The 19,111-nt window shown below is 37.7% G+C and overlaps 1 protein-coding gene across 2 annotated transcripts in view; it reads left to right on the top strand.

Moving 5' to 3' along the window:
• Positions 1-19,111, top strand: part of psmd14 (proteasome 26S subunit, non-ATPase 14) — an 85,627-nt gene that overhangs the window by 38,417 nt on the left and 28,099 nt on the right. For both annotated transcript variants that reach the window (XM_067987377.1, XM_067987378.1), the window contains exons 3-6: positions 7,883-7,954; positions 8,367-8,486; positions 8,627-8,697; positions 9,365-9,515. In XM_067987377.1, coding sequence (XP_067843478.1) covers positions 7,883-7,954; positions 8,367-8,486; positions 8,627-8,697; positions 9,365-9,515 — 414 coding nt within the window. The remainder of the gene's footprint in view (positions 1-7,882; positions 7,955-8,366; positions 8,487-8,626; positions 8,698-9,364; positions 9,516-19,111) is intronic.

Genomic DNA, 19,111 nt, shown 5'->3' with positions numbered 1-19,111 from the left:
TGAGACCCACATCCTGCTCTTGTGATCCCATTCCCACTAAACTACTGACCATCCAACTTCCGGCCCCCATGCTAACTGACATTGTAAATGGTTTCTTTTCCTCAGGTATTGTCCCTCTCCCTTTCAAAACCACTGTCATCACAACCCCTCATAAATCTCTGCCCTGACCCCTTACTCCTTGCAAACTACGGCCCCATCTCAAGCTTCCCTTTCCTCTCCAAAGCCCTTGAATCCATGTCCATGTTTCCCACAGCTCCATATTTGAATCTCTCCAATCAGGTTTCCGTCTCTGCCACAGCACTGAAACGGCTCTAACCAAAGTCACAAATGACATCTGCTGAGATTGTGGTGCATTATCTCTTCTTGTCCTCTTAGGCTTTTCTGCAGTCTTTGACATGGTCAACCACACCATCCTCCTCCAACGCCACTCCTCCGCTGTCCAGCTTAGCAGGATAGCCTTTGCTTGGCTCTACCTTTACCTATCTGATCATGACTAGAGCATCTCCAGCAATGGCTTCTCTTCCCATCCCCACACTGTTGCCTCCGGAATCCTCCAAGCATCTATCTTTTGCTCCCTCCTCTTCCTCATCTACATGCTGCGTCTTGATGACATTATACACGCGTATGTACGCTGATTACTTTGGGGGCTACTTTTTCATACTTCTGTGTTGTCAGACTGCTCGTCCAACATCCAGTATTGGATCAGCCACAATTTCGTCCAGTTAAACACTGAGAAGACCAAAGCCATCGTCTTCAGACCTTGCCACAAACTCCGTACCCTTACCATCGATTGCATGCCCTTCTCCAGCTACTGTCTAAGGCTGAAATAGACTTGGCAATCTCGGTGTCCTATTTGATCCTGAGCTGAGCTTCTGATCCCATATTCTCTCCTCCACGAAGACTGCGTACTTTCACCTCTAACATCACCTGCATCTGCCCATATCTCAGCCTATCTGCTGCTGAAACCCTCGTCCATGCCTTTGTCATCTCCAGACTCGACTATAACATTGCTTCCCTGGCTACCCTCCCATCATCCATAAAAATCAGGTCATATCCTATCCTGTTCTAAGTCCTGCTCGCTCGTTATCCCCGTCCTTGCTAACCTACATTATTGTGAGATGTACATCTAATGACATCATGTTCTCTGGATGTTCCAAAGTGCTTTACAACCACTGGATTACTTTTGAAATGTAGTCATTGTTGTTATGTAGCTAAATATAGCAGCCAATTTGCACACAGCACGACCCCACAAAAACAGCAAATTAATGAATGACCAGATAATCAGTCTTTGGTGTCGACTGAGGAAAGAATGTTGGTCAGGACACTGGGAGAACTCCCTACTTTTCTTATGAATAGTGCCATTTGATCTTTTATGTGCACTCGAACAGGAGGACAGGGTCTTGGTTTAATGTCTGACCTAAAAGTTGTCACCACTGTCAATGCAACACTACCTCAACATTGCAGTGAAGTGTCGGCCTATGTTCTGTGCTCAAGTTCTGCATTGAGACCCACAACCTACTGACTTAGAAATGAGTGTGCTGACAACTGAGATAAGCTGATACGAATGTATTTTTCTTTTGAGACTGTAAGTATCAGCCTACACCTGATAGCTGATTACTGAGCAGTCTATAGACCAGATTATCATGTACTGCATGAAAGAGGAAGTGCAAAAGTTGTAGTGGGGATTTAAAATGTAGGACATAGAATCCAATTATATTTACAGAATGTTGCCCACGGTTCCAGGTGATTTATTTCAGATATGAAGGCAGGTCTACACCCTCCTTCTGACAGACTTGGACGCAAGAGCTGAATGCCAGAGGACAGGTGAGAGTTGTTGCTCTTGACATCAAGGAAAAATTCGACTGGGTATGGCACCAACGATCTATCCTCAGCCTCCGTCTCTTCCTCATCTACATGCTTCCCCATGGCGACATCACCGACGACATGGGGTCATCTTCCACATGTACACTGACGTCACCCAGCTTTATTCCTCCACCACCTGTGCCAACCCCTCCACTGTCAGTGTTGTCAACTGGTTGCCTGACGTGCAGTCTTGGATCAGCTGCAATTTCCTCCAATTAAACATTGAGAGCACCAAAAACCATCATCTTCACTCCCTGCCACAAGCTCTGTACTCTGGCCACCAATTCTATTCCCCATCCTGGCCACTGTCTTAGTTTGAACCAGACTGTTCGCAATCTCAGTGTTCTATTCGACCCTGAGTTAAGCTTCCAATCCCATATGCTCTCCATCACAAAGACTGCCTACTCCCACCTTTAGTAACTGCCCACCTCCACTCCTATCTCAGTCCATCTGCTGCTGAAACTCTCATCCATGCCTGAATTACCTCCAGACTCAGCTATTCCAAAGCTTTCCTGGTTGGCTTCCCAACCTTCACCCCCTGTAAAGTTAAGCTTATCCAAAATTTTACTGCTTGTATACTATCCTGCACCAATACTTGCTCAGCCATCATTCCTGTCCTTGCTGACCTATGTTGCCCAATTTAAAATTCTCATCCTTATGTTTAAATTCCTGCATGGCCTTGCCCCTCCCTATCTCTAACCTCATCCAGCTCTATACCTCCTCCCTCAGAGCTCTTGTGTTTTTCCGACTGTGGTCTCTTGCACATTGCCCCACCACTGCCAGTTGTGCTTTCAGTGCTCTAGACCTTATGCTCTGGAATTCTCTCCTAAACCTCTGCCTCTCCTTAAAACCCACTTCTTTGACCAAGCTTTAGTCATCTCTCCTAATATCCTCTCCTTTGGCTTGGCATCTATTTTTGTCTGACTACGCTTCTGTGAAGCACATTGGGATAAGGTGCTATATAAATGCAAGTTGTTGTTAAGTGGAGGTAACATTTGTGCCACATAAGTATCAGGTAATGAACAAGCCCAAACCCAGCCATCCTCCCCTGACCTTCAGCGGCACCATCATCACTGAGTCTTCCACCATTAACATCTCGGGAGTCACAGTTGATCAGAAGCTTAACTGGACTAGCCGGATGAACACATGGCAGCAAGGACAGGGCAGAAACTGAGTACTCTGACAAGTGGCTCACATCCTGACCCCTAGAAGTCTCTCCACCATCTACAGCGTTCACTTCGGTAATGTAGTGGAATACTCACCACTCACCTGAATTGGTGCAGCTGCAACAACACTTGTAGATCAACATCATCCAGGATGGAGCAGTACACTGGGTCAACTCCATACCACTTGACTCTATATCCAACACTGTCGCATCATGACTGCAGTCTGTATGATCTACAGGATGCACTTCAGCAATTCACCAACATTAATTCAACAGCACCTCCCTCTCCTGCGACTTCTATCACTAGGAAGGACAAGAGCAGCAGTATAGTGGAAACACCATCCCTTCTAAGTTCCCTTTCAAGTCTCACATCATCCTGACTTGGACCTATAACGCTGTTTGTTCATTATTGCTGGGCCGCTATCCTGGAGCTCCCTACTTAACGTCATGAATGGAGCACCATCACTGCAAGAACTGCAGCAGTTCAAGTTCCACGAACACAGTCTCAGGGCAACTAGGGATAGGTAATAAATGTGGCCTTGCCAGCATCATCCACGCCCTGGGAACAACATTAAAACAGAGGACATTAAACCAGAGAATGTATCTTTGACATGTCAAAACTTCGGACAGATTATTTCCCTGTAATTAATCCTGTTTATCCATTATGTTCTCAAATCATTTTTAAAAAATTAATTTTTAAAATAAACCAAAGGAACACATTTAAATAAAACACAAAGGAGCACTTCTGATATTCTGCAGAGCCCACTGTTGTGAACTGTGCCAACTCTGAGAGCTGGAGTGGCAGCTGTGCCTTCTACCCCGCCTGTAGCCTGAACCGTTTCAATGGCAGTTGGTGATACAGGGACAGATGTGTTGGACTCACTGCATCTATCAGCTTAGCAACCCCAAACAACACTGATACAAATTAAATTTCTATTTCTGAAAAATAAATTGGAATAGCTCTTTGTAAAACTCCTTCTTGCACCATTGTTATTGTAAAAGTCAACTAAAAGAAGGCTGGTTGGGAGATGGTGGGGGGCGGTGGTGGAGCAGAGAGAGAGTTGCTATTCAGATTCATCCTCTTCTGCAGTTATATTTTGTGTTCATCGAGGTAAAGGATGTTTGTATTGCCAATTTGAACTTTTTTCTACTTGAGATACCCAGTTAGCATCAAGCATTCACAAATCAACTGTAGCACGGTCAGATCAAGAGCAAACCTCCCTTTGCTGTCCTCTATCTCAATAATGTTCTCAAATTAAGATGAACACTTTCCAATGCAATAGTGTGATGTTTTCCATTTCTACATCAACCAACATTTATGGTGTACCTAAAAGCGAGGTTGTCCATATTTGGGCACAAATTGGCAGTTAAATGCTGAGACTCATTTCATGTGGGATCCTTACTGGTGGCAAAGAGGAGAGTTTCATTTATTCAGCCTGTGCTGGATTGAAACCCAGATCCCAAAGACAATGTGTTAACCCACTTCATCATCCAATCCCTACTGTTTTGAAATTGTAGTGAATTAATGTGTTCCTTAATAAAGCTGTTTATCATTGTTAGAACTCCCACCTGCTGAGTTCTTGATCTTTGTCAAGGAGTTGACAACAGAGGAAAGGCAGGAGTTAGAAAAATCAGAGTTATTATGGACCCACTCTTGTGCATCTCCTAGTGTTTAGCTGAAGGTGGACAAAGTAGTAGGTTGTCTATTTGTCATGTCAACTGGGAAATGGTAAATGCCACTTGGGAAGGGGAAAATAAAGGGGGAGGGGAAATTGGTTTTAAGAAAACTATTGTTAAGAGTCTGGATGCTATGGGCTGTAGGAGCTGCTGGTGAAAATAATTGTTCCGCGGCTCTCTTCCTGGTTCGATGCGTAAAACACATCAGAGATAGGCAGTCGCATTTATGGTGGAACCATGTCAGTTATCCCAGTCTGGGTTTTCAGTTGGCTTTAAAATTGGCTTTTAACTTTTTGCTGCTACATCCAAAATAAACAAAGGAAATCATGAAAAAAAAAGCATGCTAAGTAAAGTGTTTAAAACTTCTTGTTAGGAAATATAAGGTACATTAGATTAGGTAGAAAAAAGTGAAATACAAATTCAAAAAGACAACAAAGGGTAAGAGGAGAGAATGAGAAGAACAGATGACTACCATTATTTTTGTTGAAGATTTTATTTTAAGTTGCATTTTAGTTGCATAAGTTTAACATAGAAATGTAGGTTATTCTTATTCTTCTGTGGTGCTGCTCACTGGTAGTCTGGAGCGTGATTGTGTTGGTTCCCTTCCAAACCGAAAAGCAGCAAACAGTGGAAAGCAGGGTACAGAATTTTAAAATTAAAAGCTTTGGAGTCCGAGAGATGTAGGGGCTTACCTGTTTAATTGCACAGGAGATGTTGGAAACTGTAATCGCAGCTATTTGGAGAGATTTTTTGTTTCCTGAATCTGATTTCCAATTAGCAGGTGTTTTCAAATGATCAGAATTGTTTTTAATGCTTGGCCGTTAGCAAAGCGTGCCAAAGTTCCCTGTTTGTAAATCCCTTTCCTCTACTACGTTAGACTGAGGGGAAAGGGACATCTTAGGAGTTATCTATCAGAGAGACACACAAATAGTGTTGCAATCTGGGAATCCCATGCTTGGTTGAGCCTCTTCACTTGGAAGGCCTGGGTATACAATGGAATCTTGGGAAAACAGCAGAACTGAAGCCTCTGGCTTCAGAGAGAGGCAAGCATGAAAAGGGAGATGTCTTGGATGCATTTCAAACATTAATGTTTCATGTTTTTCCCCCAGAATTATTGTTTAATTTATGTATTATGTTATGTATATAGCAAGGTCAAATTTATGACTATTTAGAGATGCATGGGATAATCGAGGCCAGCCAGCATGGATTTCATAAAGGCAAGTTATGCTTGAAAATTTATAATGAAGAAGTGGCTTATTGAACAGATAAAGGGAATGCACTACATATAGTGTATATGGAATTTTAGAATGCGTTTGGCAAGTACAAAATGGCTATTTGCTCTGTTTGAGGAATGAGTGACAAAGAGTGATCAATTTCAGATTGTCACAGTGAGGAGAGAGGTTATAAATTTCTTTATGCAGGGAATTCATAAAGCATGGAATGCTTTGCTAGAGGAAGTGGTTGAAGCGGAGACCTTTGCATCTCTTTAGCGAAAAGTGGATAAAGATTTGAAACAGAGGTAGATTCAGGGCTACGAGGAGAGAGCAGATAAGTGCTATTAGTTTTAAATTGCTCTCGCAAAGAGCTGGCACAGACATGATTGGCCAAATGGCCTCCTGTGCTTTAAACTTCTTTGGTTCTATAATTCAGCTACAAAAAAAGTAAGATTGTAGCTGAAAAAAAATTGGTTCACCATGTTAGCTACTGATGCCAAGTTAATACCTTTAGAAAACAATTGTGACATTGAATTGTTTGGTTTTGTGGAGGTCCTCATTCCTTAATTGGTAATTTTCTTTATCTGTATTTGAGCAAATTGGTATGGTTACCATAGCAGGTTAGTTGAGCAAATCAGAAAAGTCTGACACTTGAATTTTATTGTGCTATGAACAGATTTAATCTGCCACCCTACGCATTTAATGTGTGATGCACTGTATGTTAGACTTCTAATTATACAGGTAGATGTTTGATGTTTACTTTGTGTTTGAACTGAAAATGAACAAACCAGTTGGCCCAGACATTATTTTTTCCTCCTGTCTAAGGGTTAATTCACATTAATTTGAAATCAGATTTAAATGGCAGACTTAGGTTTGTGAGTACTGTTGAATTTTACAATAAAAGTGGTGAATGCAGCTTTAATGCAACAAATGCTGGCAGCAGCATTTTGCACAGAAGTGTGTTCCAGCATGAAAATCACCCTTGCAGTGTAATAAAAAAGCCTCTTATGTTTGTTTAAAGTAAAACAAAATTCATAAAATTGGTATTTGTGATAAATGAACATTTAATAATAAATGCTTTAAAATACGTGAACTGAGCTTTATTGTTTGAATGGCCCATAAGGCATCTTGTGGTATATATATTTTGTTCACAGCTGTTATACCCAGGGAATGTTGTTGCATTTTCTCCAGCTGTAACTCAGGCTGTTACCTGTAAAGTGCTCCCACATCCTTCATCTGGTTGTCTTTTAGCTTGTAACTGCAGAGGCTGAAGGAAATTGCTGTTTGCTGCAGTACAGATTAATCATGCTAGTCCAGTGGTGTTTACATTCACACTATTATTTGAACCATACAGGTAATTGCCAGATCATACTTTGACAGTTGTGACAGGGTACCATTATGTGGCTTTCTTTGTGAGCACTCAACCAGGTGTTTATTAAGGAGATCAGATACCTACTTTTACCTTATTTATTTGTCATTAGTGGCATTTGTGTTCACAAAAATGCAGCTAATGACGTCTGTAATATTTGTATACCGTATTGAGAGAATGATTGCGGTTTCTTCACATGATATAAAAAATATTAATATTTCTTCTGCATTCAGCTTTAAGTAATTTGTTTAATTGGTACAAAATAAATTGCTTTTTCAGAATATGCTTTCTTTATATACAATACTATCCAGGTATTCAAGTGAGGTTATCAATTAAACTTTAGTACTAAATGAAATGTTTATTAATATTTGTAGTGAAGGTTTAATCTGAATTTTAGGTTGAAGTTTTGATACTGAATATAAAATCTGGCTTAAAATTTGAATATCCCAGTGTTTGCCAGACTATCTACCTAAGATATATCAGCTGTGGCAATGTAAAAATGAGCCATCTAAGCAAGTAATGAAATGAGCTTGTCTTAATAAAACTAATATGTGCTTAGAAAGTATGTCATCAGTATCTTTTGTGTTTTTTTAGGGCCCACCAACTGATGCCCCAGCAGTGGATACAGCAGAACAGGTTTACATATCTTCACTTGCTCTGCTGAAGGTATGTTTGTTGGCTCTTTGATCACATTAATTACATATTGTAGTTTAGAATATAATGACCCAAAGCAAGTAAAATATAATCTATTTAAAATTCCACGTCTTAGTACCATTTCTAGGCCTCCGTATTAATTTTTTTGTCTTTTTAACAAAATGTTTTGCCTCCTTTTGTATTTTAAATACTTAGTTTCCCACTTAAAATGCATAACTGCATGTTCTTTGTCTTCATAATGGAGCACAGTGATCTTAATGATACAAAGCACATCAGAATATGCAAAAACTAAACTGAGGAAAAACAAACTTGTTAAACTATGAAGACTTATTATAACATGATAGTATTTCACACATTTTAAAGAAGGTTGTTTCCTCTTTCTGGGTTGATCTGTTTTTTTGGTGTGCATTTTGGTAATGTGCAGATGTTGAAACATGGACGGGCTGGCGTTCCCATGGAAGTGATGGGCCTGATGCTGGGTGAATTTGTTGATGACTATACTGTCCGTGTTATCGATGTATTTGCTATGCCTCAGTCAGGCACGGTGAGCTGTATTTTTGTTACTTTTGCTTGAAAACGAATTGACTCTAATATAATTTTTCTGTTCTTGATTTTGTGCTAAGTTTAATTTTAAACAATTGTTTTTCAAAGCTAAATAATTTGCTTGTTTTTTTCTTTCCACAGGGTGTTAGTGTTGAAGCAGTTGACCCTGTTTTTCAAGCCAAAATGCTGGACATGTTGAAACAGACAGGCAGGTAGGATATAAAATATCCTTGTATGGTAAAAGTAAGGTCACCAGAAATCCATATCATCAGAACTTGCAATTTCATTTATGCAATTGAATTATTTTTATTTGCAATTAATATACAAATATTACAAATTGTTTAAATTCCTGAAGTTGATTGCTATTTTATTTTGTATCTCTTTGCAGTTTCATTTCATACCTATCAACAGTTGTCACATGCTTGTTCAAATACCTTTACTGTGAAATAAGCTTAAAAATTAATGTTAACAAAAGGCTCAGCAGCACTGCAGAATAGTGTAAATTGCTTCTTGACTGAGTTCCTGGTCCCACTGCTGCTTTAATTGATATTTGAAGGGTGGATATTTACACTCAAGTGCTGAAAGGGTAAAAACTGGCTCAGGGAAGGTGTGGTAACAGGGTGAAAAATTGAAAGCATGATCTACCACCGCTAATGCACATCTTTTTAATGATAGCGCTCCTATGACACACTTTCTTCACTTCCACACCATCAGAAATGTATGTTGAATGATTTCCCATTTTTCATACTTTATAGTATTATCATGCTTGTGTGGTTCTATTGTTAAACTCCATTTATATTTTTTTGCTTTCCTTGCACAAAGTAGTATTTTGCCTTTTATTTTCAAAATAAAAACACTTAGCCACTTGCTCTGTTTTAGGCCTGAAATGGTTGTTGGCTGGTACCATAGTCACCCTGGCTTTGGATGCTGGCTTTCAGGAGTTGACATCAACACTCAGCAGAGCTTTGAAGCCCTGTCGGAGCGAGCTGTTGCCGTAGTAGTGGATCCTATTCAGAGTGTAAAAGGGAAGGTATGATCAGATTCTTAATAAATGAGTTACTCATTTAACATTAAACCTCTTGATCCTCAAATGTGCACAATTCATACTAATTCTTTAAGTACTGAAAACCCTCTGTAGCTTTCAATATTTTCATTATATTCTTAGGAAGAATGATAAATGTTGGTTAAATGTTTGAAGTAGAATTAGACATGAGCTGAGCCATACATTAATTGATGATTTTCCTTGAACTTTCACATCACAAATATATGTTAAATGTTTTCCCATTTTTATACTTTACAGTATTTTTGTGCTTGTGTGGTTATATTGCTCAGCTCCATTTGTATTTTTTGCTTTCCTTGTCCAAAGGAGTATTCAACCTCTTATTTTTTTTAAAAAAGCACCACTTAGTCATTTTAAATGTTTGCTATTTATTGTCCTGATTTTTAAAAAAAATTGGTGCAAACCAACTTTGATCCTGTAGAGGCTTAAAATAGAACTCTGGACACATGATAAAATATACCTCCTAAGCTCAAAGTGAAAAGCTTCGCTTTTTAAAAAAAAAACTGTTGCAGTGAAGGTTGGATTTAAAATGGTAAGTATTCTTTATTAATCAGTAAGCCAGCCATAAATGAGGCCCATTATATCAGTGGCTTTTAATTGTTCATATATGTAGAAAAAAAATGCCATGTTTACCAGTGTACCGTGTGTACCATTAAATTTTTAATGTTGATTTTTGTTGATCAAATGGCTGCTGATTAACAGGTGTAAAGCACAGTTGAAAAGAATTGTTTTTGGAGCCTGATGTAAACTTAATATAAACTGAGCAAACAGACTATATTTTAAAATGGATGGCACCCCATTTAATCAAAATAACTACAATGCAAGTACATTATATTTTATTACGCTCATTTCACTGGTCGCTTTCTAAAATGTAAAGATTGTCTTCAGCTTTGACAATTGCACTTTGTGAAGATTTGAGTGCCTATACATTTCACACTGCAGTGGTTTGATTGCTAAACTAATGTACTGCATTTGTTAATTCTTACCAAATAATGAAGAATTTCAATAGTGAAATATTAACTTGCTGAATGTAATAGGAATATGCAGCTGATAGAATCTGATGAATGAATTAACAATTTATTAATTCTAATTTGTACAAGAAAGTTAAATGATTTTGTAACCGTTTCCAATAATCTGCAAGTTACTTTAATGTACTCAGAAGTTAGATAATTGGAAGTATTTAACATTGTCAGGGAGACAGTTAAATTACAGTTTGGGTTGCTATTCACCTTTGTTGTAGTCTGTTTTTGCTGCTGTTGTTCAGTTCCTTTCTTTTTTATTCTCTTCTGGCCCCATATGCCATTTTCCTATTTCCTGCCTCATGACAGCAGGGAGCAGGTCTATTATCACCTTCACAGAGCTGTCTGCAAATGTGAGAGGCAATTCGATTTTGCTCTACCGCAGGGAGGGTATATTATAAAGAGTGCAGAACATAAAGAAATTGACTAGGTGGTTTACTGGCTTAAACTACTGCTGAGGTGTCTTGTTGCAGCATGTATTGCCATTCTGATGTGGAAGTTAATGAAATCGTTAACTGAAAAGACAAATCATTACTTTAATATTTGAGATAGATGTGTATATTGCATTCTGTGACTGGTTCCATAATGGCACGATAGTCATTAATCATATATTAGATGCATGTTTGTGAAATTTTAAAAGGCCAAGTGTGCAAGGTAAGTTAGGTGGTTAATAAGAGCTTTTACTTTGAAAGGTAGCTGCGTTCTTGAATTTTTTTCAGAACAAAAGTCTTTGATACCACATTATTAGAAGATATGTTAGTACCACATGAGTCATTATCTGCTAAACTAAATTGCATCATGTCATTTATCTGTTAACATTAATACACTTATAACAATGTACATTATTCATTAGTGGGAGTCATTTTTTTTGCTTTTTTTGTTTTGTGATGAACAAGCTTTTTGCAAAAAAAACACCCCCCCCCCCCCCCCACAACATGGAAATAGGGTTTGTTCCCGTATACTAATATTCAGAAATATATATTCAGAATTTGAGTTCATATTGTGGTTATTATGATGCAAAACGTTGTCAGCTGTGCAGATTGCAATTAGCCTTCAGATTGGTTAATTGGATATTGCGCACATGTGCTTGTGGATTTCCAGTGTAATTTTAAAATATGCAATTCAGTTATATTAGGGCATTGTTGATTCAGAATTGGTATTTTAGATTAGAGATTTGTCTTTCAGGGAGAAGTATACATTTAAAAATCAAACTTTTTTTTCATTTTGGGAAGTGATGAGGGCAGGGTCCATTAGTTTGGCCTGTAGCACGCAGGAAGAACTGCTTGTTGAACTGATTGTCCTGGTAACATTAATATTTTGATTGTGGTATACTGCATAAGAATTGATGGGTATTTATAAAGCCTGTGCAAATACAAGATGTTAGACAAATTAATACTGGTTTGTGTCCAAACAGTCATCCCTGCTGTAATTTATGTATCATATACCCTGGCTACAGCACACACAGGCCATATAGCACCAAATCTGAATAAATTGTAAACTTTCATCCAGTATGTATTTTATTTACTTTATGTATATTGAACTAAACTGTCTCATTTTATACAAATTGTCTTTACCACTGGTTTGCCTATATTGATTTCATTTAACTTCTTTGATCATTTCATTTAGTTAATTTAAAAAAAAAATCTTATCTCAGTATGGAAAAGCCAGAATTATAACCAGTTTTACTGTGGGTTCAGATTTAGTAGTCCCTGTTATAAAGTAACATACACAAGATGTGCACAGTTACCACTTGACAGCACAGAATGGTCTCTAGTGGAAGAAAGTCCTGTGCTGTAATACCAGCTGACAATTATAAAAATTCTCATTGAGGAAGTATTCGGCATATAAATGTTCTGTTTTGATTTTAAACTTTATATTGATTTTGTTTTTGGATTCAAAGTTATTTATAGATGTTTGGTAAAGTAATATTTTGTAAGAGAGTATGCATTTTATTCTATTCAGTCTCCAAATTAGTAGTTTCCTTGATATTAAATTCAGTTATAATTTTGTCCTAATGGTTTGGCAATTATATCTGATTTATGCTAATCCACCCAGAAGGTACCAGGTTCAATCCCTGGTCTGCTGATCTCAGCCAGTGCAACAGTTGGGGTGCTACAATTGCCCATAGTGCTCCTTGGCTGTGGTGGGGGAAAAACAGTCAGTGTTCTGGCTTCCTATTGCTTTTCAGTTGCCTCCTGCTGGAAAGTGTGTGTGTGTGGACGTCAGGTGAGAACATGATCAGGCTCAGCTGTGATGCCCTCCACAAATGAATAGCCTGCTGGTACACTCTAAGCGCATGCATGAAGAATGGTCACTTGGGTGACATATTAGATGGCAGCTGGTGACTGTGGAACCGTATCCAATTCTGCATCACTAACCTCTTTTAGAAGTGGTAACAAGATCTCTGTAGTTTATTTTTAAAATTACAATGCTGAAGGAGGCCATATGACCTATTATGCCACTGCTAATGCTGGATCTTTAACTGGAGCTATTTGCTCTAACCCCATTTCTCTATCTCCATATCCTTTTATATTTTTCCTTTTCAAATGTTTACTCAATTCCCTTTTAAATGACATAGGCTCTGCTTCAATAGTCACTTGTGATAAAGTGATCCATGTTCTAATAACCCTCTGCGTGAAAACATTTCTTCCAATATTCCTGTTTTTCTTTACTGATCATCCTGGTTTAAGCTCCCTTGTTACTGATTCTCCAACCAGTGGAAGTAATCTTTCACTATTTACTCTCTATGTAAACCTCTATTAGGTAACCTCTTAACATTCTTTGTTCTGGTGATAAAAACTTTACTTCTTTTCACTTTTTCTTTGCTAAAATGTACTCCTTCAGATTTCTTTGTGTCTCCCCAGTCTGCTAACCTATCTGTGTTCTTGAAATTTCTTGCATTCTTCCTCACAGTTGGCCATTCTCCCTAATTTGGTACCAGCAGCAATTTCAATATCATTCCTCTTGTGCTTATTTATATAAATGAAAAACAAAAAAAAATCTCAGCACAGATTCTTGGAGCACACCACTACCAACATCCCGCCAATCTGAAAAACACATATTTACCCCTACTGTTTGCCTTTTGTCCCCAGCCATCTCTCTATCCATGTGGCTACATTCCCCTTTATATCATGTGGCTTAATCTTTGTAACAAGTCTCTCATGGCACTTTAACACATGCCTTCAGAAAATCCACCTTTAAAACATCCACTGTGTTATCTGTACACTCTGATTTCTTATATAAAAAAAGTTAAATTAATCAAGTATGACCTGCCCTTTACAAAGCATGCTGACTATCTCTGATTAGCCTACTTCTTTCTAAGTGTTAACTAATTTAATTCCTTTTTATGGAGTTTAGAAGTTTACTCAATCATAAGACTAGTTGTCCTAGAATTTCCTGGTTTCTTCTTTTTTCCCCTTTCCAGTACAGGGTGTAATATTTGCCATCCTTAAGTCTTTGGGAACAATTCCCATTCTAAAGATTTATGGAAAATTATGGTTAGTGTCTGTTATCTCTTGCTGAATTTTCTTCTGTATTCTGGGTCTGGTGATTTTTCTGTTTTTAGTTCCATTGACTTTTTTAATAGTTATGTAATAAAATATGGAAATTATAAATGGGGCGTTTCCATAGAACTTGGGCAAGCAAAAACAAAAAACCTCAGTGGGCCCCATTGTATGGCATGCTACGGTGCAACCAACAAACTTAGTAATGTGCTATAGCACTACTGCATTTCTTACTGAATATATGCTTGTTATTGTCCATGAAAGTTAAGTGCCTATAAATTATGTTTTTCTCTCTTTTCTAAAAACACACAAAACTGCTGACATTTTTTGGCATTCTCGCACATATGCAATATAGAAAATAGTTTTGGGTGTGTTGTGTTCTGAACTGGTGACTTGACCATTATAATACAGATGACTTTTCTTTGTATGTTATGCCATTAAAAGCAACTGTAGAGTATTTTAATCTTTCCACTAAACAACTGCAAATATGGGACAAATTTATCAGTTGTGCATTTTCTTTCTCAAGTTTTGTAATTATAGGTTAACTTTCAGAACTCTTTGAAAGCAAAGCTTTAGTCCTCAGTTAAAAAGGAAAACTAATAAATATATATGACTTTGTATATAGAGCTAATGTGATTTATTTTTAAATTGTCTTCAGCTAGCATCCAATATACGAAACTGACCAGATGCATGATGCTTTCACTGAGAGTCAGTTAGCCTTTGTTAGTACCACCGATTTGTACTCAAACTGATTTTTAAAACTTCATTCTCAGGTTGTGGACGTCGCTGGCAAAGCCGGCATTTATTGCCCATCCCTAGTTGCTCCTGAGAAGGCGGTGGTGAGCCGCCTTCTAGAACTGCTGCAGTCCGTGTGGTGAAGTTATTCCCACAATGCTGTTAGGTAGGGTGTTCCAGGATTTTGACCCAGTGCCGATGAAGGAACAGCGATATATTTCCAAGTCAGGATGGTGTGTGACTTGGAGAGGAACCTGGAGGTGATGATGTTCCTATGCGCGCTGCCCTTGTCCTTCTAGGTGGTGGAGGTCGCAGGTTTGGGAGATGCTGTCGAAGAGGTCTTGGCGAGTTGCTGCAGTGCATCCTATAAGTAGTACACACTGTAGCCACGGTCCGCCGGTAGTGGAGGGAGTGGATGTTTGAGGTGGTGGTAGGGCTGCCAATCAAGCAGGCTGCTTTGTCCTAGATGGTGTTGAGCTGCTTCTGTGTTGTTATAGCTGCACTTATCCAGGCAAGTGGAGAGTATTCCAGCACACTCCTGACTTGTGCCTTGTAGGTGGTAGAGAGACTTTGGGGAGTCAGAAATTGAGTCACTCACAGCAGAATACCCAGTCTCTGACCTGCTTTAGTAGCCATGGCATTTATGTGGCTAGTCCAGTTGAGTTTCTGGTCAATGGTGACTTCCTCCCCCATAGATTTTGATCGTGGGGGATTTGACTATGGTAATGCCATTGAATCTATGCCATTTAATGTATTAATTCTTGTTGAACATAATGGTATGATTGTGTGGTGTTTATCACCTTTTGGTGGAAGTTGACTGAACAACACAGTGAGCATCCCAACTAATCTCCATTGTGTTTTACTGTAATTAAGGGGTAATTGTTAGTCGCGTGGCATGCTGTCCAATTGGCACATATAAAAGGTGCAGGCTTTGGTTCATGGGAGATTTGGTCTGCTTATGGAAACTGCCTGTTTGCTATGAGCAGTAGATAAGTGTTAGCAAAAAGCCCAAACCATAATACCATTATGAAAATTTATCGTTCAAATCCTGTGGAACTTGGTTGTGCCGGAAAATAACAGTTAACTCATTATGCAGATGACAAAGTTAAATTTTTGAAGAAAGAAAGACGTAATCTGTTTAATTCCTCTTTTCATACTAAATTCTGCACGTATTAATTGTAATGCAAAATTACAGATATTTAAAAACTGTATTGTGATTGATGTTTTTGAAGAGATCCTACTTGAGACATTTCAGGAGTCTGATTTTAAAAAGTGCAACATAATGTTTTATTGTTCATTCTGTTAAGAACATTCTTTAAAAATTGGTAATGACAGAGACTATTATGAATGTAAGTATACTCAATAGTGTTTGAGACATAATGTTGAAAGGATAACAGAGGCTCTGTAACTATTAGGTCCTTTATTTTAATCACGCTCAATATTCCCATTTTAGGGGAAAATATGTTTGATCTATCTTCTGATTTAACAAGATCTATTGATAATGTGCTTTCACTTGCACAAATGTGAATAACAGTAGAGTATTTTAACCTTCCCAATGAAACCTCTTGCATCAAATGCTGAATCTGGATGATTATTCCCACCCCACTATCCACTCTTTTAAAGATTATAGTAATGGGGACAAGAAGCAAAGAAGTCTCTAAGGAAAATACAAGAAAATGCACACACTGTTACTCTTAGGAATCTCTTTTCCTAAGCTAAAATTGATGTTTTATAAATAATTTCACTGTTTCAAACTCCAAGCTCACAATCACAGTGATTCAGTGATATTCATTTGGCATAAGTCAGTTTCATTTCTGTGTGCTTTTCATCAGAAATGGCTTGAAAAGAAAGATTTATCTGAATTTTTTATGCTGTGGGCTTACTGGGGACAGAGGATGATGTTTTTCACTTCTGGATGCTTGACAGTGCATTGCAGCATAAATAACCAAATGGCCACAAAACCTAGCTACACTCTCAAGGTCACACGTTTCACTTAATTTTTAAAGAAAGCAGCAACAAACTGAGTAGTCGATAACCGGTCGGTTGCGGGTGATAAAATAAATTTTAGATGGGGCATTAATATTTTTACCAGCTTGACAGATTCACATAATGCCTTTTTGTTACTTTATGCACTAATGTTTCATTTTTTGTTTTTGTTTACATGGATTTTCCTTATGTGGAATTGGAAGAGCTTTGTTCTGGTTTTTGTTTTCTTTTAGCTTTTAATTTTACAACTTTTGAAAGTGTCACTATGAATGTAAGCAAAGAATATAGTTTTCGGTATTGCCCAGTAATGCTGAATGTAGGATTTTGAAAAGCTTATTTTTGCAAAAGGTACTATTTTTATTTTGAAGTGTAAGAAAGCAAAAAATAAAAAACATTTTTAATTATGACTGACACGCAGCATCTGCTTCCAATAATGACAATTTGTGATGAATAAATCTAACTTGCTACAGGCTAATTTGCAGGGTCAAAGAGAGTGCATACTTTCTGCAAAATATAGGGTTACATAAATATGATTCAGCCTTTTCTTTGGACATTACATTGCAATTTATTGATCTTAGTTACAAAATTTCTCTCATAACAGAAAATCGTGTATGCTTATGTTTATCTTGCTACCAGTAAATTCACAGCAATCACTTCCAAACATCTCTCCAATAAAGATGTGTTAATTACAAATCAGACAAGGTCTTCCATTATATTAAAGCTACTAACAAGAAGACAGCAGGAATCACACATGTAAATAGAATCATCAGCCCCCACTTAGTCCTATGTTTTGATCTGTGGGTGCTGCTTAGACTAAAGGTGCCATTAAAGTCTAGTTCTATGAAATAGACAGCAGCATAAGAATCAAATTTATTCAACAATGAAACAGACCTTTAACATGAATTTAGCAAACCTGAGAAATAAAAATCTATTGGTCTGCCCAGCTACACACAGTGATAATCAGCAAAAAAGGCAAAATGAGTTCCTTCCCCGAGCTAACAGAACTGATAATGGTTCTGTTAAAATCAGGTTTGTGTAGTTATGACTTCTGAAAAACTTCCAGGTAATTATGTAAAAATAGAATTTCAGGTTTGTCAACATTCAGTTTTTGAACAAAATAGGTAACATTAAACACATGTTTAAATCTCCATCACATGTGTATAGCCACAAGTTATTCATGTTTGTAAAGTTAGTGAAAGATGAGTTCAGCTTGATTTTAATTTGTGCAACTTAAGCTGTGTTTCTGTGGAACTGTTAGCTCCAATTTTTGTTGCCACACCAAGATGGAGAACTTGTGTCTATAGAGAGTATTGTTGAAGAAAGACAGACTAAGGGACATTCCATAGTTTTGGAGACTGAGAAAAGAATGAGTTGGAATAGCAGACTGTACAGAGTCTTGATTTAATAGTAGTGAAGGTGCAGGGAGGAGGAAGAGCATGTAGATGCCAAATTTGCAGCTTAGGAGGAAGATGACTTTCTTCAGTTTAGCACTCGGTGTATGCAATATGAAATTGGTACTTCTAAATCCTACTGCAGTGTGTACCACTTACGGATTCACACGTGTACAGTTTTTCTAAAGCTAAAATGTCTTTTTTTAGCTCAGTAGTATTGTAAGTATATGACAAGAAGGGTAACTTTAATTTGAGAGCATAGTTTTGCAGTCCCATTCTCACCATCATTCTAAGTGCAGACCTGTTAAGCAAACTTGATCTTAATAAAGTTAAAACTCCCTTTTTTTATAACTAATAAAATATAGCCCATATGAATTTCTGTCACTAAACTCTAATTCTAAATTGCACTGATCACAAATGCAAAGTATTTTCGCAAATCATTATTTTGTAGCCTTTTTTGTAATCAAATGTTTTAGCAGTAGCTAGGCACAACATTTGTAGGCAATTGATTGTACAGTCAACAATAGTGATGTCATTGTATATTTGTAAGATGACTTAAAATACAAACTGTAAAGTGCCACAACTGGTATTTTACACCATACGGTGCGCTGTATATCCTCATTATCAATTGTGTCAGTATTGCCATTTATCTCACTTAATCTCAGTTATAAGTTGCATTATATTTTAAGACCTATTGGTAAGGTGACTAATTTGCTGTTTACATTACAGTTCCCTCCAAAACATACTGAAAGAGTCCATAGGTGGGTTATTCATGGTTAAAATGAGTTCCACCAGTGCTATTTCTGAAGCTCACTGCAGTGTAATTAACACCTCACTTACCTTGTGCTCATTAACATGCTGGACATTAATGAGTCTATTATATTAATATGCCCTACTTAAGGGGGGTGATTGCTTGAGGAAGAATGGAATCA

This window comes from Heptranchias perlo, chromosome 7, assembly GCF_035084215.1.
Source record: "Heptranchias perlo isolate sHepPer1 chromosome 7, sHepPer1.hap1, whole genome shotgun sequence".
Classification (NCBI taxonomy): Eukaryota; Metazoa; Chordata; class Chondrichthyes; order Hexanchiformes; family Hexanchidae; genus Heptranchias; species Heptranchias perlo.
The sequence above is the reverse complement of the archived record's forward strand: the minus strand, read 5'-3'. Positions and strand labels throughout refer to the sequence as shown.